The sequence below is a fragment of the Leptinotarsa decemlineata genome, unplaced genomic scaffold (genome assembly GCF_025532065.1).
Source record: "Leptinotarsa decemlineata unplaced genomic scaffold, Ldec_3_MD MMD2_tig00002159_RagTag_RagTag, whole genome shotgun sequence".
Taxonomy (NCBI): Eukaryota; Metazoa; Arthropoda; class Insecta; order Coleoptera; family Chrysomelidae; genus Leptinotarsa; species Leptinotarsa decemlineata.
This window is the reverse complement of record NW_027412574.1, coordinates 1,456,380-1,477,755: the sequence shown is the minus strand read 5'-3', so window position 1 is coordinate 1,477,755 and position 21,376 is coordinate 1,456,380. Positions and strand designations below refer to the sequence as shown.

Here is a 21,376-nt window from a genome sequence, read left to right as displayed (position 1 = left end):
GACGAAATAATCACGAGTTTCATCAATATTCAATTTCAAATTGTGAAACTCAGATTACTTCGTCCTGATGAAGTCTCTATTCAGAGACGAAAGCTTGACGAAATTGTTGAATTTTGACCAAAAAAAAAAAACGACGTAATCACTTAACAGCCCAACAGGTACAACTATATGCACAATGCTATCACATCGTTCTAATTTGCGAACCAAATTTTTGCCTGAAAACAGAAACTTTTTACAGTAGAAGTAGCAAAAAAGGAACACAATCTGTACACTTTCTGTGATGACAATTAAAAATTCAGCATTTACTAAACACAACTTTACTAGTTTTACTATTAGACTACTTTTTGAAGTAAATGAATTGGAGCTGATGGCTAATGTTACCCCTTAATGAAGGGTTGGAACGGTACCACCTAAGATTCTTACCAGTTCTGGTAAAACCATGTATCTCGGTATAGCGTACTAATAATTATTTCTGTTAGTTTAGAACGCTATTTTTCGAAAAATGCTCCTCAAAAAATAAAAATTCGGGGTACCATTGGAAGCAAAATTGAACACGAATCAAAATGATGTGCCACTTGATCGACCCCCTTCCAATTTAAATTTCTAAGGGTAACATCTACCCCTCCTAGGGGGTTGAACCACGAGGGCTACAAATAGTACTTGCAAGTGTCCCCCTTGACAATAAAATTGACCTGTTTTTTCGATTCTTTATATTGGTTACTGGAAGGAAAATATTAAGGGTGGGAAGTTTTCAAATTGACAACCTGACACCAATTTAAAATTGAATATTGATGAAACTCAGATTACTTCGTCCTGACGAAGTCTCTATTCAGAGACGAAAGCTTGGCGAAATTGCTGAATTCTGACCAAAAAAAAACGTCGCATGAGCGTCGCTCAGGAATTGTTGAATGACATCAACGACGATCCATATTTTCTTGAAAGGGTTATAGCTGGTGACGAATACCCGGTATTGTGGAAAAACAATTCATGGCTTTTGCATCACGATAATGCACCTGCTCACTCGACATTGCTTTTTCGTAACGTTCTGACCAAAAACAACACCATAATTATGCCACAGCCACCATATTCACCTGCCTTGTCTCCTAGTGATTTTTTCTGTCCCTAAGATTGAAGAGACATATGGAAGGATGGCGTTTTGTGACGATTGAAGATATGAAAACCGAATGGCAAAAAGTGCACATCAGACCTGCTTCGAAGATTGAAAAGAACGTTGGCGCAAGTGTATTACATCTGAGGAAGACTACTTTGAAGGGGACAAAATAGAAATTGTTGATAAAAAAAATATTTTTCATCACAGCCCTGAAGTAGAAAATGAGTTTCAGTCTCATGCCGTCAGTTGTAGGGGTATATATTAAAATTTTATAATAGTGAAAACAATAACTCAGGTGGACAGGTGATTTGCCAAAAGTTTTCAGTGCAGGTTTCGTAAAATCATATAATGATTATAACTGAGATTTTTCCAGAACGCTGTACTAAAATGGGACCAGGAAGATGGTAAACTTCTTCAATATCGGGAAAAGTAACATTTATATTCGAAGACGTTCAGAAAATTATTTATTCATTTTCAGAAAATTATTATTTATATTGCCATATTTTGTTATAACATATAAATTGATAGGTTCATGGACGTTAAACGAAAGAATAACTCTGTACCAGAATTAGGGTTCGAAGTCATTTATTTTTATACGGTCGATCTTATGTTCACCGCCGCGCCGCATCGACCAATATGAAAAATAGTTGTATGAAAGCCATACAGAAATATATCACTTTTTATGTAGTCACTTTTTCGAAAATTCAAGTAGTATTTGGGTATCAAGATTCCAGATCCAGTATAAATTCACCAAAGTATTTTTGGTAAATTACTACTCGGGTTATTGTTCTCACTTTTTCCAATAGTTTAACGGGCATACGTTTGAAATTCATTTATACATTCAGGACTATGAGAATCATACATTTTCTAGAGGTATCGAAAGATCCCTTGGAAATTCAGCTCATCTTGCGTCTCCATGTTGAATTTATTGCTATGAGAACGTAAGCATCAGTTTTTTCTACGAAGATTGATGTAACAGAATCAGACATAAAAATGTTAGGGCACATATTTCCGCCAGCCGCGACGATTGATTTTTTTGAATATTAGGTTGGATAACGATATACCTCTGGACATAGTCACATTATTGGAATAGCAAATGCACCATGGAATAAACAATATTTTGAACTGGACAGTTGTACATATCTCAACAAGATTGAATGCTTTATGAAACTGAACTTTTTTTTTTGGAGAGATTAGAAACTCAAACATCATAAGTAACTTTGGTAGCCTGGAACATCTAAGGCAAATTGGTGTAAGGCTGTCAATTTCAAAACTTTCCACCCTTAATATCTTCATTCCAGTAACCAATATGAGGAATCGAAAAAACAGGTCAATTTTATTGTCAAGGGGGACACTTATGATGCACTGTTTGGAACCTTTGGTGTAGTAATTAATATTACTGGAATTTTTACCCCAACACCAAATCGTTATTTTTAACACCTCGACACGTGTTTCGATCACCAAGTGATCATCTTCAAAGAGGAAGATTAAAACTGAGATAATCTTCCTCTTTGGTAACACCAAATCGTTATTTTCAACACCTCGACACGTGTTTCGATCACCAAGTGATCATCTTCAAAGAGGAAGATTATCTCAGTTTAAATCTTCCTCTTTGAAGATGATCACTTGGTGATCGAAACACGTGTCGAGGTGTTAAAAATAACGATTTGGCGTTGGGAAAAAACTCCAGTAATATTCAAGGGGGACACTTCCAAGTACTATTTGTAGCCCTCGTGGTACAACTCTCTAGGAGGGGTAGATGTTACCATTAGAAATTTAAATGGGAAGGGGGTCAAGTAGCACATCATTTTGATTCGTGTTCAATTTTGCTTCCAATGGTACCCCGAATTTTAATTTTTTGAGAAGAATAGAAGTAGTTATTAGTACGCCTATACCGAGATACAAGGTTTTACCAGAACTGGTAAGAATATTAAGTGGTACCGTTGCAACCCTTCATTAAGGGGTAACATTAGCCATCAGCTTCAATTCATTTACTTCAAAAAGTAGTCTAATAGTAAAACGTAAGTGAACTTGTGTTTAGTAAATTCTGAATATTTAATTTTCATCACAGGAAGTGTACAGATAGTAGTCCTTTTTTGCTACTTCTGCTGTAAAAAGTTTCTGTTTTCACTCAAAAAATTGGTTCGCAAATCTGAACGATGCCGATGTGTTAGCATTGTGCATATAATTTGTACCTGTTGGGCTGTTGAGTGATTACTTTAGTAAGTGTATGAAAGTGTAAAAATGGTTTACATTCTTCAAGACAGAATTGAAATGATTGTTATTTTAGGGAGAAGTTGAAAAGTTCGCACGAAGGGCGACATGCCTTTTTAACGAAGGACATCCAAATTGTAATGTAGGTCACCGGTATGTGCTTGATTTCGTGAATGAGTTTTACGAAACTGGTTCAATGACAAAAAAAAAAGAAATTTCAGAGTACTGAATGAAGCAGCTTAAATTTATGTTTTAGGAACATTTGTTGCAGAGTCCACGAACTCCTACGATCAGTATCAGAACAGACGGGAATGTCACGCGACTGTTAATAATAATAATAGTTTTATTTCCCACCACATATTACAGTTAAAAACCAGTCCTTTAATGAAGATATGATTAACAAAAAACAAAAAAGAAAAATGTTTCGACATATTTAATGGGGTATGAGAACAGCAGTGAGAAAAGGGCATATTGATTCAGATAGCATCAGAGACTGCTTCTGTTCTTCCATCACGACCTGAAGAGAAAGAGGAAGATAATTTTACAGCGTAAAGTTCAAAGAAAAAAAGAGAAGGGAGAAAAAAAGGAGAGGAAAGAGGGAAAGCATTATTTGTAATCTAGTCATGACTTCACTGGGCGTCAAATAAATATTGTTTGAATTTAAAACGAAATGATGTTGGCGATAATTCTAAAAATGTTCTGTTTGAAAATATTGTTGAAACAAATTGCGACATTGCAAGAGAAAGAACGTCTGTATATTTCTTTTGTGAGTCTAGGAATAGTAAGCAGTGTTTGACGGCGAATGTTCAGATTATGAACGTCTGTCCTGTACTTTAATTTTTTATGAAGATAGGATGGTGTGCTCGATTTAAATATGCTGTGAAACATACACGCCATATGATGACGTCTCCTGTTGTACATATTGAGCCACTTCAATTGTTTAAGTTTTTCCGATATAGAAATTCGACTGAATTTAAGTATACCATATATAAGTCGAACACATGAATTTTGCATTCTCTGTATTCGTCGGGCATCTACTCCATTCAAGCAAGGACTGTATATCACATCGCACTGGTTAAAATATGAGAGTACCAAGGAGTCACAGAGCATTTTTTTTTACCTCCACTGATAGATACTGTCTTTGCGTATAAATCAGCTTAAGAGATGAATATGCATTCCTCAGTTTATTCGTAATATGTTCTGTGAAACGAACATATAAACTGTGTAAACGTTTGTTTCAGCGATGAGGGTTCATTTTTTCTGAATGGCAATGTTAACAGACAAAACTGTCGCTATTGGAGTGACAAAAACCCACATATATTTCGGGAAGGGCAAACATAAAACCCACAAAAATTTGATGTTTGGGCTGGTATTCTTAGAAATGCCATTATTGGTCCATTATTTCTGGAAGAAAACTTGACGGGCAGTATGTACCTTGAAATGCTTGAAGAGACTATCGCTTCTTATATAATTTACGAGCTAGAAACTCAAATGGATGCAGGAGGTAATGAACTTTTGCTGGAGGAACTGTTACATTTCTAGCATGACGGTGCTACACCTCATTATTTTCTTCCCGTCCGACAGTGGTTAAACAAGAGATTCTCAGATATATGGATTGACAGAATGGGAACAGTTGAATGGCCTTCGAAATCACCTGATTCAACACCCTTAGATTTCTTTCTTTCGGGGTATCTTGATACCGTTGCTTTTAGAATACAACCTTTTGATATTGAAGAACTTACAGTTTGTAAGATAAGCGTAAGTAGATTTTATGTTTGAAAAGTCATTCTCGCACATTAAATTTCATTTTGTAAAAGGAAAATTACCAACAAATGGAAAATCTCATGCCTAATATATTTATTTCTGTTATTAAAGGCTTGGAACGGTTCCTCCTACTCTCCTAACAGGCAAATTCTAATTACATGTGTGAGTTTAGAACGCTATATTTCGGAAACTGTTCATCAAAAAAAAATATCAGGGTAACATTGGAAGCAGAATTAAACGCCAATCAAAAAGATGTGTCACTTGACACCAGTTCCCATTTAAGATTCTAAGGGTAACATCTACCCCTCCTCGGGTTTTGAACCACGAGGGCTACAAGTATTCCTTGAAGGTGTTCCACTTGACTATGAAATTGATCTGTTTTTTTGGGATCCTCATATAACTTACTGGAAGGAATATATTAAGGGTGGAGAGTTTTCAAATTATCGAGGTGTTAAAAATAATGATTTGGTGTTGGGAAAAAACTCCAGTAATATTCATTACTACACCAAAGGTTCCAAACAGTGTATCATAAGAACCTGTATATATGATTTCGATCAATTTTATAGTATTGTTGGACAAGCTAAAATACTACAATTTGATTATTGAAAAATACTAGTTTTGTACTGGATTGCCGCTTCATGGGAGGCAATACGCCCAGATTCGAAAAATGTAAATGATATGTTAACTGGAAGATTCTCACGGACAAAGTATGATGAGCTGTTTTTTCGGTTTTTGTTTCGTGTTCTGTGTTTTTGATCATTCCACAACGTTTCGGTGATGTCTGGGGATATCTGGAGTTCATGCATGCTTCAGTCTAATACCACTGATGAGATATATGGTAGGTAGAAACACTTTTGTTTGATCACGAATGATTTTTTTGGGGTTTTGGTAACAATATTATGAATTAGTTTTCGGACTATCAGAGTATATCTCTATATAGTTTTTTCGAACAAATTCTAGTGTTCTTTTTGCGAGTGTATTGCATCAAGATACGTCATGCTAACTTGATCACTGGTTATGATTCACGCGTATTTTTCTCATGATACAGATTATGGTTAAAATTAGAAAAGTGAAAGATAGGAGATAAATCACAATTTGTATTTATTAGGAGTAATGAGACCAATTCATCATAACATTGAACAAATATGGAATGATGACAGCATCATAAACTCCACGACTTGCCAAAGCGGTTTTCCAGATTGTGAAAATGGCTTCAATATATACCGACGTCAACTCGAATATTTCCTAGTCAGGATTTGATTATGATGACATGCCAGTGTATAAAGTTTAAACATAACATAGCAGTTTAGCCGGATACTGAATATTCGGGCAACCTTGCAGCCGGATAGCCGGCGGAAAGTTGTCATTGGGTGCATCGCAAGAAGCACGTGTGCGTAGGTGGCGTGAACGACAGGGTGGTTCAATTCGGGCCTTTTTGTTGATAAGCGAAGTTAAAAATTGTTTCCTTCATTAACTCATTGTATTGATTTGCATCTATCTTTCAGCACCTACAGCAAGAGAAAGCATTTTTTACTCAAGCTGGTCTCATTTACGAAGAGAAGCGAATCCGCTTGCTACCTCTTAATGCAGAGATTAGTATTTATTTACCATTTACCCCTAGTGCATTTTCTGAGTTGTAGAATTATTGGTCATACATTGTTTTTTTTTTCAGTGATACTAAATAAATGAAACAATTGATTACCTAAAAATATTTTTTTCAAATCCGGTATTCGGCCGGAAAGGCGCCAATTTACCGGCATTCGGCAGGATAGTATTTAGGCTCTCGGATAGGCCGAATACCGGATAGTTACCGGATATCTGTTTATACTGAGAGATGAAACAAAATGAAACTATATCAAAACCATTTTTCAGATTTTCTGGCCGTAGTTTGCATATCGTTATGGCTCATGTTTCGTCTAGAACTGTGGTAGATATTATCGAATATTTGTGGATCACGACCAATAAACTGGGAAAATAGCTTCGACATACCAATTCATAGGTGTAGTTGAAATGTCATAATGATTCAGTTAAGTAAGGAAGAACACTCACGCCAAATGCATGTGCTTGAAGTTCACGTTTAATGAAAAAATATTTTCACATAATTTTCACTATGACAAGATCGATGACACGAAATGACAATAATGATATTTTACATTTGGACTTGTAAGAGTCTCACGGTATTATTTGTCATGGCGCTCCGGAAATATTTCAATGAATGATTCTAATTGTGTAGAGCCATTCAATGTACCAAATATCTGACAACAACGATCAAAGTACATTTTCTTCACTATTCTCTTCAATAGACAGGATGAATTATAAAAACGTGACCGCTTCAATTATTCCAGTCCAGCTCTGATTGATTCCCAACATGTAATGCTAGAACTTTGAATTATTGATGGATTCCATGGTGAATACAAACCGAATGTTGGTATTGTGTCTATTATGAAAGATATATCAAACTTGGTTGGAAATGGTTCATAAATACAAATCTGCTAGGCATCCTAATCGATTGTGGAAAGCGTCAAAGAAAATTCAAAAACCTGTTGACGTACCCGGGCTCAACTGGCATGAAAGCTCGAAGCAATAAATCAAAGACCGCTACGCCGACGCCTTCACCGCAACATGTCGTCGGTTCGCACCGCACATATCGCGCCGCACAATGAACTATCATTTTCCTTCGATGGCATCGCGCAACTCCACGTGTTATTCACCAGATGTCTCTGGGGGAGTGACGACAGGACTGCGGTACAGGGTGGGTCTTAACAGCAGTAAAAGATGCATTTTCCTTGAGGTTTTTCGTCTTGGGTTTCACTCATTCACATATTTTTAAAACGAATAACATAATTTTTAGTGGCAGATAATAGAGTTTGAGAAGCACATTTATTATCATTTTGTAAACTCGGAAAGAACAATTGAAAACATTTTATGGGGAAGAAAGGTTTCGCTTTGTGCTTTTTAACCTTTGAAAGATTCCCACATTTTCTTGTATAAAGATGGAGGAGTAAAAAGCCAAAATCTTGCTTTCCCAAAAGTTGACCTCCTCTAAAAAGATACCCCTTTCAATTTAGATTAACATCTATTAGCGCGAAATGAAATTGAATACTTCTGCAAACCATACATGATGGAAAAAACAGCTATCAACATTCTACAGTAAATTTGCTAATATGCACTAAATGGAAATGTTTGCTGAACATATAAATTCAGAAGTTTGTCAAACTCGTCAAATAAAAGACTTGATGTTTACAGGAGTTATTCTAATTCATATCAAATGGAGAGCTTTGATTTTTATCACAAACAATATTTGTTAGTGAGAGGTGAATCGGAAAAAAATCATATTTTCACTCGACAAGAAGCAAAATATTTGAAAATCAGATCCAAGGCTCTATGATGATGGTGGCAGTCAAATTATTTTTTGGTACGGACACTAGTGAACTTCTCCAAAGATACTCGAATTCTTGGTTTGAAAACTGTTCAAACATTTTTGAATTAAAATCTCCAGCTCTAGAGAACATTTTCATTGATTCAATTTGAAAATTAAAAACTTTCCTCAAGTTTTTCAAAAATGTCTTCCTATTCATTGAGTTTTTTTGGAGTATTTTTGATTTTGATCTATGTGAAATACTTTCACATAACAATTCAATGTTGATAATCTTTTCTTTACCAAAGATGTCACTGATATAAAGGAGCAAGAATGGAAAAACTTGTTTTTCTGAAGAATATATCTAGACGAAAAGCATGTAACGACTTCGATGACTATAAAAATATTGACAGTCAAGCAATATTTTGAAATTTAGTAAAATTAGTTGATTTAGTGTCAGTAAAACCCCAATCAAATGACACTTTTTCTGTGTTCAGTGACGTGAATTGTACAAACAGAAATCGTTTCCAAAATTAAAACTCTCAGTGTCATTAGAGATATTTTGAATGTGGTTATAAGTAGGAATAATTTTTATATCAAAGAACACCTCACCTGATCAACCTTTGTTTTATTCATAACCTAAAAAACACATATGAGAACCTCAAAATTGGTGGAAAAAATCGTTCTATGAAAAATATATGGCAGAAACATTCCTGATCGTACAAAAAATACGAGTGGGAGGTTGCAAATACGGTTTTACTTCTATTGTATAGCTTAACTTCTACGACTTGCTCTGGTATCTTCCCTATTTTCTAATTATTGATTAAAAAAAGATAGTGTATTGTTGATTGTCAAAAATTTGTTTTGGAATGAAGTTGTTATTGTATAGGCATCATTTTTTATCTCATTTGAATATGTAGGTGATTATTAAAAGTTGGCTGACCTAGACAAGTGTACTTTTTAATTAATTCACTTTACAGCAGCGAGACGATTCGAAGCATTATCTTGCTCATCTTGTGGCAAAAACGGAGGTCAACGTGAACAATACTTAGTATATATTCGAAAATTTTATGAAGAATCTAAACGAAATCCACTAACTTCGAGAATAATACAGGTTTTCTGATCAATGACTTATGAATTTCAAAAATATAATTTCCGTTGAGAATTGAAATTGATACGATTAACAAAACACGGTGTTGAGATAGAGCAAACAATTCCAATGAGTTTCTTCTGCTGTTTGAAAGTATGCGACAAATATTTCGTATACACATCAACGAATAATGTCGTATTTTTTTACGAGACACATGAAAGTGTCTTTGGGCGAAGAATTGTTCCAAAACAAAAGCCGGAAACTGTATGTTTTGACGATTCGCAGTTCAGCACTAACAATGATTTGTGATTACTGCTGGCATGAATAAATGCATTAATCTATTTTAAGATTCATTACACAAACCGATGAATTTCCTGTTGCCCGTTCTTGTTGGTGATATTTGGCAATTCTCAGGTGCGTAAATCAGCACAATGATAATTATTCTCAGCACATATTTATTAATGAGACCGCTCTCAATTAAGGAGAAAACATAATTAAACAATATGAATCTACTTCCCACTACGATTCTTGGTCACTTTGTTTTGCAAGTTGTGCAGGTGTTTCAATTTGCGGGATTATGAACGAAGTAACATTCACCGAGACAGTTGTCGAAACGTTGTAGAAAATCGCAAATTTCAAAATTATCTTTTTCTTTGGTTTTGTCTTCGTACTGAGTTCAACAAGTAAAGAGTTTGGAGAAGTGCAAGCCAAAATGCTTCTATAAAACTGATTTCTATTTGAGATGTAGTCTTTTCGAATCAAGAAATCTATTATTGGTGAACTTGGTCTGTAGATGGTTTTCAAAAGATGTCTGTGTAGAATCGATTCATATTGATATTGGAAATGATATAACCAAAATTATAAAGGAGACAAGTCAAAAATATCCGAAATGAAATTTTATATATGTAATCACAAGTATTATTAAAGACAACATATTTTGCAAAATTATCAAATATGTTTTCAGAAGTAGTTAATTTGATTTTATTCGCATGAAAAAATTCACTTCAATAAATTTTAGCTTCAATTAATACTTTCAGGTAACAATTGAAGGTGAATATAAAAAATAGTTCCGTTTAAAACATGTAATCGTCAATGAATTGGACTTTTTCCCATAATTTTTCATTGCAGAGATACATGAATTTCATAAGTTCGGACTTCCATTGTCTAATATTATAGCTAGCGTAGAGATATGCAACACATGGAAACTCATAATCAAGTGAAAAATGGCCAACTCCCGCCAAACGGTCATCTCTCCCGCTAAGCGGAAAGAGGACCGAAGAGATAAGTGAAAGTACTCGATTGACCCATAAATAGTCATCTCACGGAGGAATTAGTCCAGTCATTACCGGAAGACGATTGTGGATACTAAAAATCGAAACGTCGTGAACTAACTTGGCTTGGAATCTCTTAATTTTTTATTTTTTGTTTAATTGTTCTATTTTTTACTTTTAGTTTATTTCACTGTGACTTCAATTCAGGGTTTTTTTGCCTAATATAATTGTTAATGTAATATTATATTCGGATTCCGTGAAGAATAAATTTAGGTTCATATGGGTATATACGGAGTAGTTTAGAAGTGTTGCTAAAAATAATTTTAAAATGGTCAAATATATGCAGACACGTTTCAAAACATGAAGATGTATGTTTACAATTGTTAATCAACTTTTTCAGAAAAAAAGTATTATTGCTACCACAAAATGAGTTTTCCATTTCATCGTATGTCATATTTACGAGAATTTAGTTAAGTGCGATGTATGGGCAGGAAGATAGTCAGGGAAGGGTTTCATGAAGGTATATATGTTTAGTTACACTTGATCCGTGCTTGTTTTAAATTTTCTGAGATTGTCCAGTGAATATTTCATAAGTATGTTTTTTACATATACAGACGTGGAAAATAAATATTGGAACATAGGAATACCAATGCATTATGGACGGGGTACGCGATAGCAATCGACCAGTTCAAAATCAGATATTCGTTCACGACGGAATATCATCTATTTAATTGAACCACTCTACGTGTGTCCACTAGATTATTCTAGCATGGCCACAGTAGAAAGTTTATAAAGACCTAGTAAAATCACTTTCCCCACTTTTTGGTATTAATTTACAGAGCGCATGATCGAATCATGGTAGGATGTTTTTGGATGCGTCGTGAAATTTCTTGATAATCGGCGACGTTTGCATGTCTAAAATTTTTCATGTAATTCACCGCTTTTGGCAGCGTTTATAAATATAATTTTCTTCTTTCGTGCATATTACCTCAATATTTATAGTTTAAGTATTATAATTGAGCTTTGACTCATTCGTTATTCTTAACATATTATTTTCTGTATGCAATATTATGCCACATACAAGGTTTGCAACATCTAGAACCACTCATGTTATGTAGCCTTATGAATAACGCATTGTACTTCTAATCTCATAAATATGTCATAGGTTACTTAGATGAGTACACTAAACGGTGTAATGCTTTTACGTTAATAATTTAATGCACTTTTCCTTTTTATATATAAACTCTGATATTCTCAAGATTAGTCAGTTAGTAAGTTGACTCCATTTATTGTGCAGCCGAAGGCTCTGTCCTGAAGCTCATTGAATAAGTGTAAATAAACGTTTTTAAAAAGTCTTTCCATTGTTTGGAAAACATAATTCTCATTATCTATGAAAATGTAATATTTTTTACATTGAATAAGTGTAAATAAACGTTTTTAAAAAGTCTTTCCATTGTTTGGAAAACATAATTCTCATTATCTATGAAAATGTAATATTTTTTACTTATATTTTTAAATGTATTCAAGAGATGTATTTGTAGCAGATACAAATTATATGTATATTTTCATCCAGGGCTTAATGAATAAATAATTCAATTGAATTGTTGTGTTCTTATTTGTAGTACATTTTTTGGATGTCATTAACCAAATAAAAAATGTGCCAATACTCACTTCCAACAATGGTCAGATTATCAGAAGATTTTATCAGTTTGATATGTAGTCATTGAATTATTTTCCAAACGCAATCAAAGATTTATTGAAAAACCAAATATTGAATATTCGTGTAATAAATACTATAAAAAATAAAATTTCTCCTACTGTCGTATACAGTCTCAAATCGATACAGATAATAAGTGATTGCAATAGCTTTTAAAATACTCATAATATTTAGAACAACAAATGTGGGATACGTGCTGTAAGGAGTGTAGAAAACTGACAACAGTTCATATATCATTCGGAGTGCAATACAATAGTTACAGGAGATTCATAACTCTTTTACACTCAGCCCAATTTTCTAAGAAGTATTTTATGGATGGATGGTATTGTATTGTTATATTGATACACTGGCACCAAGCTTAGATATATTTTGGGAAATCGTTTCGAAACGATAGTTGTCGCCGACCGATGTTTCACCCATTTCTAGTCCTCATGTAGCCTGTTATGGCGAACACCTGTCTTATCAACAACTCCCCTTTCTAATGCCATAACTCTTTCATTATGGCCTAAAATTTTTCAACCTTCCAACCTCCTTCCTGAAAACCTGAATACTATAAATAGTATAAGAAAATTCAAAACTGGTCTCCTTCCAAGAACTCACTAACACCATTAGAATTGTACAGCCCTCCGATCTCATTCATCGTATTTATTAAGCATATCCATTTCATGTATTTGAGATGTACATGATTTATAATCCTGCTGAATAGATGGGAAAGCACAATGCAGGTATATTTCATACCTAGGTGTAACCCATACATTCAGCTAGATAATTCTGATGTCATATTATATCATTTGAAATATTTGATGTACAAGTATGTTATTGAATGAATGAATAAATTACTGGAAATTACTGAATAACACAAAGTTATTCCAATATTTCAATAAAATTTATCATCATCTTCAAGGAAAAGCTACAAAATTCGTATAATGATATTATTGTATGATCATATTGAATTATTTCAAAAAGGGCTCAACTTACTGTTAGTGAGGATGGCTGTGTCGAAAAGAATGTTACATTCCAACAATTGAAACATGTCGATACAATAAAACAAGTCACTACATTAAAAAAGGTTGACTCCTCACTGAATATAAAGAAGATTATTGTTTTAAAATTTACTAAAATCGTTTGTTTTAAAATTATGGATTAACGGTAAAAGCCATGTGGTTAAGAAACAAAGGTACAGACAACAAACAATTGACAATGACAGCTGTTAAATTCGGAAAAAATTTGGATTAAAAAATTTGCTGGAAACTAGGAAATGTGCCTCAAGAGAAAGATCATAATCAAAACATTTAATAAAAATGTGTCTTTTTTCTTCTTTGAATTGTTCTTTCACAATTGCAAATGTGTTTTGTTTTAATTATGTTTCTGTTACAATAGATTGAACAATACAAGAAACGTTTTCAAATAGCTAGATTCGAGAATTCCTATAGATATTATGATTTGCAAATCGAAAGAAATATGATATTTGGTAATTTTCCTCTTCTGAATATTTGACATTTCTGCCACGGTTCCACAAAGTTCTGTGTGATATTGAATATTAAAGGCAAAAAAATTATCTGGAACTGAAAATCTTTTATTTATACCTATTTGTGATATACCTATATCACAAAAATAAATAAAAACAATCATAAAATCTTCCAAATGAACAATATTAAACGTTATTGCATGAATAATATCTAATATGTTTTATTTAATAATTCTTGGCTAGGTATCCATGTGAAACAATGGTCATTTCCTAGCAAACCTTTACAAAACATAAGACTTTCACACGTTTCCGTTTGTAAATAGTTTCTATATTTTCATTTGATCAAATTTAAATCAGAAAAATTTCTTTCTGCGGCAGCACTACCATGAGGCAATGTCACGATTATTTTTAGTAAAAGTATTCATGACAGCTGTCATGTTTGACTATGTTAAAACTATGGAACAAAAGAGAACTGTTATGGAGCAAGTGTGATCAAAGACATCTGCTGTTATATAAGCGAGTCAATGATAAAACCCAATATCAAATATGTCCAATTCAAAATTAATTAATTGACAACTTTCTTATTAGTTTTGAGCAAAACAAATGAAGAAGTCTTATTGATTGAAAGTGAAACCCTGCCATTGGGAGGTTGGAACTTTATTTGAAAATATTCAAAATCTTATGAATGATAATAATGAAAATCCAGAATTATTTCTGGTTCAAAAATCATGTGAATGTTCAACAATATCTAGTAGGAAGGATTATATTTCACTGAGGTGATCAATGTCTGATTTTTTATTAAGGCATTTATTTGATTGTAATATAAATGACATTTCCAAAACAATCTTTTATATGTATTTCTTTCAAATGATAAGATTTTAGTTGAATTATAGTCCATTTTATGACTTCCTCGGGATGTAATCTACTATCTATTAGATCTCTTTTATATGAACTGATTCTATCTTCGAGTAGTTTTGACGTTTGATCAATATATTCACTACTACAATTTGAATTGTAGTAGTTCACCAGTGGTACTGGTGAAAGAGCAATAAGTATTTTTCTGTATTCAGTTGAGAATAACCACCTGCGAACATGTATGTTTCAACCCAAAATTTCATTTGTCTAATGTGGTCGCAGAGAAAAAAATTACGAGTTTTTTGTACTTTATAACAGTGGTAACTTTTCCAAAATAATCCATACTCACAGTAATTCATGCGTAATTTGTCAGCTCGTACACGGTTTGCTGGTTTCAATAGCAGTACATACTGTTTTTTCCCTATTTTGACTGTTTTGAATTATTTATTGGCTTTATACGTGGTTCATCTGGATTTTGACACTTTTGAACTCATCCACATTTTTAGAACTTTCCAATAATTCGACAAGTGGTGGTCTGTGACGAAATTAACCTATTTTCAAATGCAACAATAAATAGATATTGTATATCGAATCAAGTAACCACCAGAATACAACTTTGAAATTTGTAACTATTCTTCCTTTGTAAACGTGAATATTTTAGAGTCCACAATAAATTATTTTATTTCCAACTGCTGACTGACTGCTATCTAACGTATCAGTTGCTCGAGTTGGACAGTTCAGGAAGGGGAACGGTGGCTCATTCAAATAGTTGATCTATAATTTTTAACTGGTCGACTGCTATCGTGGTCGACCCCGTCCAGAATTCATTGCTATTCGTATGTTCCGATATTCATTTTTCATATCTGTATATCAAATACAAAATGAAATAAACAAGTAATTTTTTTCGTAAAATGTGGAAATAATGAAAGTTTTATATTCTCTGAAAATTAAACAACTACAAAATCGTGGAATGCAGATTCCGTGAAATCTTGACTCTTAGTACCAGAAGAGTAACTGCATTCTTTGTTTACTGTTATCAACAGAAAAAAAATACTAATTCACCCGGTATATTTCAGAGCACTTACCTCTAGGAGCACTTCTTTCGGGAATTGATCCCTTTCCGCCGTAGAATTTCTTCTGTTTCTTTGTCCATGGCCGCCTCTTCTTTCTAGAGAACTCTGCCTGGAGACGCCGTCGTGAGTGATGGCTGTGACGACGGCGTGGGGAGGGGAAGGCGGAGGTGGCACTTCGTCTTCCGCATATCGGGATTTCTGAAACAATAGGAAATTGAATAGGTTACTCTTTTCTTTGACATCGAGTAATTGTGACACAACGAAATGAGCTATAACTTTATTCATCGATAATGAGGGTCAGGTGTCGGCAAAGAGAAGCAATATTGGAAGCCCGTAAAATAACAAAAATGATAGCGATGGTCCTTTGTATGAACATATTCAATTTTGTGCGGCAAATCCTATATTGGTGAAAGTAAGAGGCCATTGAATGTCCGCATTGCCTAGCACAAGAAAAACACACAGCGAGGAGAAACCAGCTAATTGGAAATAGCAGAACATATCTGAACTCAACACAACATCAAGCAGTCCTAGGCTGAGATCATCCACTGGGAGGAACACTGATTTGACAGGAAGTTCAATGAAGCTGCATATACAGTGTGTCTCAATTCTCATGGGAACACCCCCGTATCTTCCGTAATATTCGAGGTAGAACGATGAAACTCCCAGGACTGATGGAAATGCTCAAAATGCACTTACCACTTGGATGGGGTTGGCCACAGTGATATACACTGTCCGCCACTCGCGATGGAATACCCCATTTTTACGGTAAAACATATAAGGGGGCAGAATAGGCTCAAAGTTCCTTCAGATTCGTGATCAGGACTACCAACTTACTACGAAAACACTTTTTTCCTGAAAAAATTTCAGTCCTGAAAAATCCGAATTTGTCTCACTTCTTATGGAAACACCCCCGTATATTCCATAATATTCGAGGTGGAACGATGAAACTCTCAGGACTGATGGAAATGCTCAAAATGCACCTACCACCTGAATGGGGTTGGCCAAAGTGATATACACTGTCCGCCACTCGCGATGGATCACCCCATTTTTACGATAAAACATATTAGGGGGCAAAATAGGCTCAAAATTCCTTCAGATTCGTGATCAGGACTACCAACTTACTACGAATACACTTTTTTCCTGAAAATTGATTGTATTGTTTTTTAATTGATTTTGAAAGTAGTACTTCGAAAGAATTTTGAACTACATAACATTTTTCGCCACAAAATCTCCTTGTTTTTTTTCAAATAATGGGAAAATGGGAATATGAACTAACATTAACCATCCTGAAATCTCACTGATTACATGTTTCTGTTCCTCTTGCAAAATTACTATTTTCTCTCTTATTGAGAAGGAATAACTTTCCTGACAACAAAATAAAAAATAAATTATTTATTTATATTTCGTTTATTTTATTTATATGAAAACGAGTTTCTCTTAAACAATTTCGTTCATGTTTTGATGTCAAAACCAAAACTTCAATTATTACGGAAGATACGGGGGTGTTTCCATGAGAAGTGAAACAAATTCGGATTTTTCAGGACTAAATTTTATTCAGGAAAAAAGTGAATCGTAGTAAGTTAGTAGTCCTGATCACGAATCTGAAGGAATTTTGAGCCTATTTTGGCCCCTAATATGTTTTACCGTAAAAATGAGGTGTTCCATCGCGAGTGGCGGACAGTGTATATCACTTTGGCCAACCCCATTCTGGTGGTAGGTGCATTTTGAGCATTTCCATCAGTCCAGAGAGTTTCATCGTTCTACCTTGAATATTACGGAAGATACGGGGGTGTTTCCATGAGAAGTGAGACACACTGTATGTTGCCCAACGACGCATTCAGCTAAGCTAGCGTAGATATACGCAACACCGTTGAACCAGTGAAGCGGAGAGAGAGAAGAAGGGGTAAGTTAAAGCGCTTATTTGACTCATAAATAGTCATCTCTTGGAGAAATTGGTCCAGTTATCCACAAAACAGTCACACATAGAACGGTAACGGCAATGTTGACGACAGAACCTCTTTTCTCAGCGCCTCCAGTGTTTGGCAGCCGAACCTAAGAGATATAGCGCGAAATTCAAATAGTGGCTGTTCGCATTTTACTTTTTTGTTGAAACTTGTCCTAGAGATCAATTACCCTAACACCAAACTGATATTTTTGCACTTGACGCGCGTTTCGCTATCAAGGTTAGCATCTTCAGGAGAAGAAAATTGATACTGTATCAATTTTCTTCTTCTGAAGATGTCGAGTGCAAAAATATCAGTTTGGTGTTAGGGAAATTGATCTCTAGGAAAAGTTTCAACTGTTACACCACAGGTTCCAATCTCATCATTTATTGTTATTGTTGCTTCACTACCGGTCAGGTTTTGATTACACAGAAATCATCTGGGAAAAACCTTGACCAATCAAAAATATCAACAAGTGAAGCAACAATAAATATGTGAACTGAATTACCTCAAATTATGACCAACCATATTTATTTTCGGTAAATGTGGTAATGAAACTATATGAACTCAGTTCAAAATTTATTGGAAATACGTAAACCTCAACTTGAACTAAAATTTTTTCAATAAACGATTCTTTTTCTTCAAAAATTTTTCATGAGCAGACAATATAATTGGATCAATGAAATCGCTGTTTGTCTGGGTGTTCAAAAACCTAATGAATTTTTTATCTTCTCCCCTAGTAACCAAATTGACTTTTCTACACCAAAAATACAAACAGCATCTAACAATCAGATGACACAGTTTTGAATCATTGTCAGAATGATCTGGACAGTTGACTAAAGGATAGGTTAAAGGATAGTTGCTCCAGTATTATTTTCCTCAAAATTTGTAAAATATTTCTAAAATTACACAAACGTGGTATCGAGTAAAATAATCTAGTTACTGATTGGGAAACTGAAAAGGTTAAAACTGTTCCTGGTTTTATCAATTTTGATTTTGGATACTGTCTTCCTTCAACAAAATCAAGATCCTGATCATGATCCCTAAACAGCATATTATTTTTACAAAACGTGCATGTAATGGACTTCATGATTTTTTTGGTGATATATCCAGATATGTAAGTAATGGTACACCTCTCTATTTTAGTTCTTTGATACAGATTAATACTGGCTGGAAGTGGGATATCAATGTCACTTTCCGAAGATTGCACACTTTGCGAAGGGTCCACACTTTCTGATCATCCTGTTACAAAATAACGTAAATTGTCTAAAGCTCCCTCACTGGCATCTTCTTCACAGTTACTTCCTGGTGAATGTGAAGACATAAAGTTATTCACTAGAAGCGCTTTGAATGATGTGGTAACATGTAGAGCACTCTACCGTAAAGATGTTTGGCTCTGGGGTTAAGAGAGACTGACGACCAACTTTGAGATCTCTGAGTACACTGTTCTTGGTTTTGTATCCTGAAATAAATAATAAACAATTATCTAGACATTTGAAAAATAAATTTTAATATCATTCAACAAATAAGTTCAATAGATATTGTGAATGGGCCCCTTACTAAGGAAAAAGTTAAAAAATGGTATTAATGATGAACATTCCAAAATTGTTCTATTCAAACCTTGGGTAACACTGAGAATTTCATTTCTGGAAGGTGTCCAGCATGACGTAGCTGGGAAAGTTGATGTTTTCTGTTAGGTATCACCTACGACAAATTAGCTTCATTCTTATTATAGACTTTTTCATTTCCAGAAAACTATTTCTCAATGTTCAAAAGAAGATGTCCAAAAGTAAACTTTTCCTAGTTTTCGAATAGTGATTTCATTTCAAATTGGTAGCCATATAGTCTCTGCACATACCTTGTGTAACGCTTATTCTATTCCTTGTTGGTGTCCGGAAATGACTTTCTTGCTCTTGCTCAAAAGTGGAAGTTGATGTCTGGTTTATATAGCTATTTTCACAGCTTTCATGACCTGAAAAATTACATGAATATATAATTTCTCTTTCTTTCTTTCATATATTGTGTAAAATTAACAAATTGGTATGTATGATGAACATTCCAAGATTTTTCTATTCATACCTTGGGTAACACTGATAATTTCATTTCTGGAAGGTGTACCAAAACAAATTTCTTGCTCAGGTATGGAAGTGGAGGGCTGACACATGTCCTCATATGGTTCTTGGCCTATAAAATGAAATTGCAGCATTTGTATGGATTTTTTTCTATGAACTACATATATTTTGGAACTACAGTTTTACAATAATTCTTACCTGCCACAGAAGACCTACTCATTCTTGCCATACCTCTTGGTTCTTCGATAGTTTCTGAAAACATGTAGAACACTATTATTCAACCACATGATAACATCTCTATTTTTCTGCAAATTCATATAGCAATACTTATGGTGCACTCGATGAGTGGTTAATCTAATTGTTGTTTAATAATGAGAATATGATGAATAAGATATATAAACTAGAATTGCAAGATATCGAAAGGAGTAGGGATTATGCTTACTTACCAGGAAGAAATAAAACAGGTACAGCATGTCGTTTTAAACCTCTTCTGCTAGTAATTTTATCTTCAACAGCGAAATGTCTGTCACAAACTCGTGAGTTACAATAAATTGTCTCATGGGGTACATTGAAGAGTTCTTTATTGTTTATATTCTTGAGCCAAACATCGAAAACAGCGGGGTCATCTTTGGGAAACCGATGTTGACTACTCTTCCTATCCTCACAAGAAGGAACGCAGCACTTTTTTCGATATCGTTTATGTTCGGAAGTACTCATTACGATAAATAAAAATATGAAACTGACAGTACACAAGCAAAAACACAATTTGAAAAGGAAAACAGTCCCAAACCATATTTATACATTATTATCACAACAAAACTAACGGACGTCCTACCTAATTTAAGTTCATTCTTCTTCTGTAAACAGTAATTTGAATCATGCGCGCGCAGAAGGCACGTGATTCATTACAGAAAACTGGAGAAAACCCCGATAGTGTCGCCATCCCTGGTTTGGCAGCCGCGTAACATATAACCAAGTGTTGCCATTTAACTTACATTTCTATGTGCGGCTGTTTTGTGCAGTTATCACCAGAAGACGATTGTAGATACTAACAAAACAATTATCGTGTAACACTATGGTTGAAAATCTTTTTTAACTTTTTAATTTGTTTTTCAATTTTCTGCTTATGTTCTTTCATAGATTTCGAGTCATGGTAGAATCATATGGAACATTCATTTCATTTGAGAAATTGAGTAATATTTTGTCAGGGAAATGAAAGTATTGATCTTCCAAGATCAAGGGATATGATTTTGATCCGATCATTCCATAGGGTTATTGAGCTAGACTACTATGATGCTGATACCGATGAATAAATTACTGTATAGGTTTTTTAATTTCTAAGAAACAATACAAAGGTTTAAAGGTGTTTGAAGACTATGGAATTAATGGTCACAATATTCAATGAAAAAAAATATTAATGAAAGAGGCTCCTCTTCAAAA

General features: G+C 34.2%; 1 protein-coding gene and 1 pseudogene across 11 annotated transcripts in view; both read right to left on the bottom strand.

The window, feature by feature from the left end:
* The window catches only part of dlg1 (MAGUK family member discs large 1), an 889,881-nt gene that overhangs the window by 425,610 nt on the left and 442,895 nt on the right, over positions 1-21,376 (bottom strand). For 8 of the 11 annotated variants that reach the window (XM_074177005.1, XM_074177004.1, XM_074177008.1 and 5 more), the window contains one exon: positions 15,934-16,119. In XM_074177005.1, the coding sequence (XP_074033106.1) occupies positions 15,934-16,119 (186 nt within the window). Of the gene's footprint in view, positions 1-7,629; positions 7,776-15,933; positions 16,120-21,376 lie in introns of those variants that run through there. The other 3 variants (XM_074177014.1, XM_074177015.1, XM_074177013.1) reach the window with 2 other exon arrangements.
* Positions 18,679-20,933, bottom strand: LOC141482936 (uncharacterized; annotated as a pseudogene).